At 32.1% G+C, this 2999-nt stretch overlaps 1 protein-coding gene across 1 annotated transcript in view; it reads right to left on the bottom strand.

Annotated features, from left to right (window-relative positions):
- Positions 1-2186: 2186 nt before the first annotated feature.
- The window catches only part of LOC114028721 (olfactory receptor 8K3-like), an 895-nt gene continuing 82 nt past the window's right edge, over positions 2187-2999 (bottom strand). The window contains exon 2 of the mRNA XM_027842991.1: positions 2187-2995. Coding sequence (XP_027698792.1) covers positions 2187-2995 — 809 coding nt within the window. The remainder of the gene's footprint in view (positions 2996-2999) is intronic.

The following is a 2999-nucleotide window of genomic DNA, read 5'->3' on the forward strand; positions in this document are numbered from 1 at the left end:
GCACAAAGTTAAAATAAAGGGCAGTAAAAGAATTTATTATGTAAAAAATGCAGAAATAGTAATTATCATGTCAGAGAATGTTAAATATAAAAAAGACAATCAAAATAGAAAAAGAGGAAACTACATCAACAATTTAATTCAATATAATTTTAGACCATTTAAAATAATTAGGAGATGTAAGATACCTGAGACTATACTTGCCAAAATAGACACAGGAACTATATGAATATACACATAAACACTTTTTATACAAATAAAGTCAGATCTAAATAATGAATGTTGTATTTATTATTCATAAGTAGGTAAAGCCAATATAATGAAAAATGGCAGTATTACCTATCTAATCTACTTATTCAGGGTCATCCCAGTTAAATTACTAAAAATTATCTTATTGAGTTAGAAAAAATTAATAACAAAGTTTATTTGGAATAACAAAAGTCAGGAATTTCAAAGAAATCAGAAGAAATAAGAAGATGTAAAGGAAGCAGATTCAGTAATACGAGACCTTAAACTATAAGGTGAGAGCATTTCTGAAGTATAAAATGGATAACTTCAATTAGTTTAAATTATAACTTCTTGGTTTAAATAAAGCAGCGTATCCAGGAATAGATGGAATGCAGAAAATTGGGGAGATAGGAAAGTTTCATAGACAATCTCCCAAATAGAAATGACTGGGTTCAATTACTACTGTTGTGTAGGAAATTATGAACTGGTTAATTCAGGGGAAAAAAAAAAACATGGAAAGACTTGGACTTAGGAAGAAAAATTCTATCCAGTTTCAGAGAAAGAAATTGAGAAGTGAAAATATGCATAGGACAGTCTTACATATGTGTGTGTAAGTGTACATGTGTATGATCGTGTATGTTTACATCTATCAATCGATCTATATCTATTTTTAAATGTAGCCTTCTTTGTGGTGTGGGACTAGGGGCCAGGGAAAAATAAAGTAAAAATTGCACAGCAGAGAACAAGCAGAAACCTACAAAGAAGCAAAGTAACACTATGTGGCTTTGAAAACAATGTGTAGTATTTATTATATAAGGTTTTATGAGATGGAAATTTATGGTTTATATTGAATTGTCTCTTATCTACTGCCTACATGGCAATAATTTTTTCTCTTATAATTTTGTATTAAAAGTTAATAAAAAATAATAGGACATGTGAGTATTAGCTGAAGAATCCATCCTATGAGTGCAAAAACTAGGTTCATGGCGTCACAAAATTTTAAGTGAAATAGCACTTAAAGTTTATGCCATCAAACTTCTAAAATTCATAGATGAGTGGAAGTCAGATAATGTGAACTTACTCTGTCAAGTATCACAGGTCACAAGTAATTGACATTTATTTCAACCCAGGTTCTCTAACTGTACAGAATGGCCCAAAAGTCTGATTATTTTAAGTTTTTTAAAATTAAACCTACCTGAATATTGGGGGACCCCCTGTATAACCCATTGTTCTTTGCATTCTAACTCAAAAATAAAAAATAAAAAATCTTAGACTGAAGCAGGGGGAAGAGATTGAAGATTTCTTCAAGGATTTGAACAATTATTATAAAGAAGAGGGAATTAACTTAGTGTGTTTCACAAAGAAGACCAAAAGCTATGTCTGAAAGCCAGAGATAAGAAATTTAGGTTGTGATAAGGATGAACTTATTAATAGTAATAGAAATAAAAAAGGAGATTAATTCTTCTCTTGGACAGTGGGGCTCTCAAATATGTATTGTTTTCCTTAATAAAATGTAAGTTCAATGATGGCAAAAACTTTTTTTTAAAATTCACCTGTGTAGCCACAAGGCCTAGAGTAGTACTTGACATAAGCATTTTCTACATGTTCCTAACTGATTTAACCAGGGAAGGAAACTTTAAAAATAGTTAGACTGTTTACTATTGCAGTATATAATAAAATGGATTCTTTTATAGATATATTTTGTGTTAATCATTTAATAGGTGTATTTAATTAAATGATCCACTAAACTAGGATTTATTGGTGTTTGGTTGCTAAAAAAAACACTAACAACAAATCAAAAATCATTCTCTGACTGCATATTAAGAGAAATGCTTTTTTTTTCTCTCTAAAAAAGAAGAGAAGAATGAGGGAAAAGTTGAAAAAATCTAACACATATTTATTTGCTTCTTATAATACACTGGAATAATACATTACATTTGTCATTACAGAGAAAGCTTACATCATTTTTTAAAGAGTCTTTTCAAGGCAACTTTCACCTCTTTGTTCCTCAAGCTGTAGATCAAAGGGTTGATCAGGGGAATGATTAGAGTGTAAAACACAGAAGCCATTTTGTCTGTGTCAAAGGAATGGTTAGATTTGGGCTGCAGGTACATGAAGAGAAGTGTCCCATAGAATATAACCACCCCAGTGAGATGAGAGCCACAGGTGGAGAAGGCTTTGTGCCTGCCCTCAGAAGACTTAATCCTGAGGATGGTCACAAGAATGAACATATAAGAGAAAAGAATAATCAAGAGGGAAGAAACCAAATTAAGTGAGGCAAAGATCATAATGATTTGTTCAATCTCACTTGTGTCTGAGCATATAATAGACAATAGGGGAATAACATCACAGTAGAAGTGTCTTATTAGATTTGATTTACAGAAAGATGATTTAAAAAGCTTTATTGTAATCAGAAGATTTACCATTATACTATAGAGGTATGAGATAGTCATCAAAAGCCAACATACCCTGCCTGACATGATGAGTGTATAATGGAGGGGTTTACAGATAGCAACATAGCGGTCATAGGCCATGGCTGACAGGATAAAAAGCTCACTGGCAATGAATATCCCAAAGAAAATCAGCTGTACTACACATCCATTATTGGAAATGATATTTTTCTCTTCCATGAATCCAACTAGCATTTTTGGCCCTATAGCTGTGGAGTAACCAAGGTCAACAAATGCCAAATGCTTCAGGAAAAAGTACATGGGAGTTTTGAGATGAGAATCAACACTGGTCAGGATGATCAGTCCCAGGTTCCCCACAACTAT

The sequence above is a fragment of the Vombatus ursinus genome, unplaced genomic scaffold (genome assembly GCF_900497805.2).
Source record: "Vombatus ursinus unplaced genomic scaffold, bare-nosed wombat genome assembly UNPS02004996.1, whole genome shotgun sequence".
NCBI classification, from domain to species: domain Eukaryota; kingdom Metazoa; phylum Chordata; class Mammalia; order Diprotodontia; family Vombatidae; genus Vombatus; species Vombatus ursinus.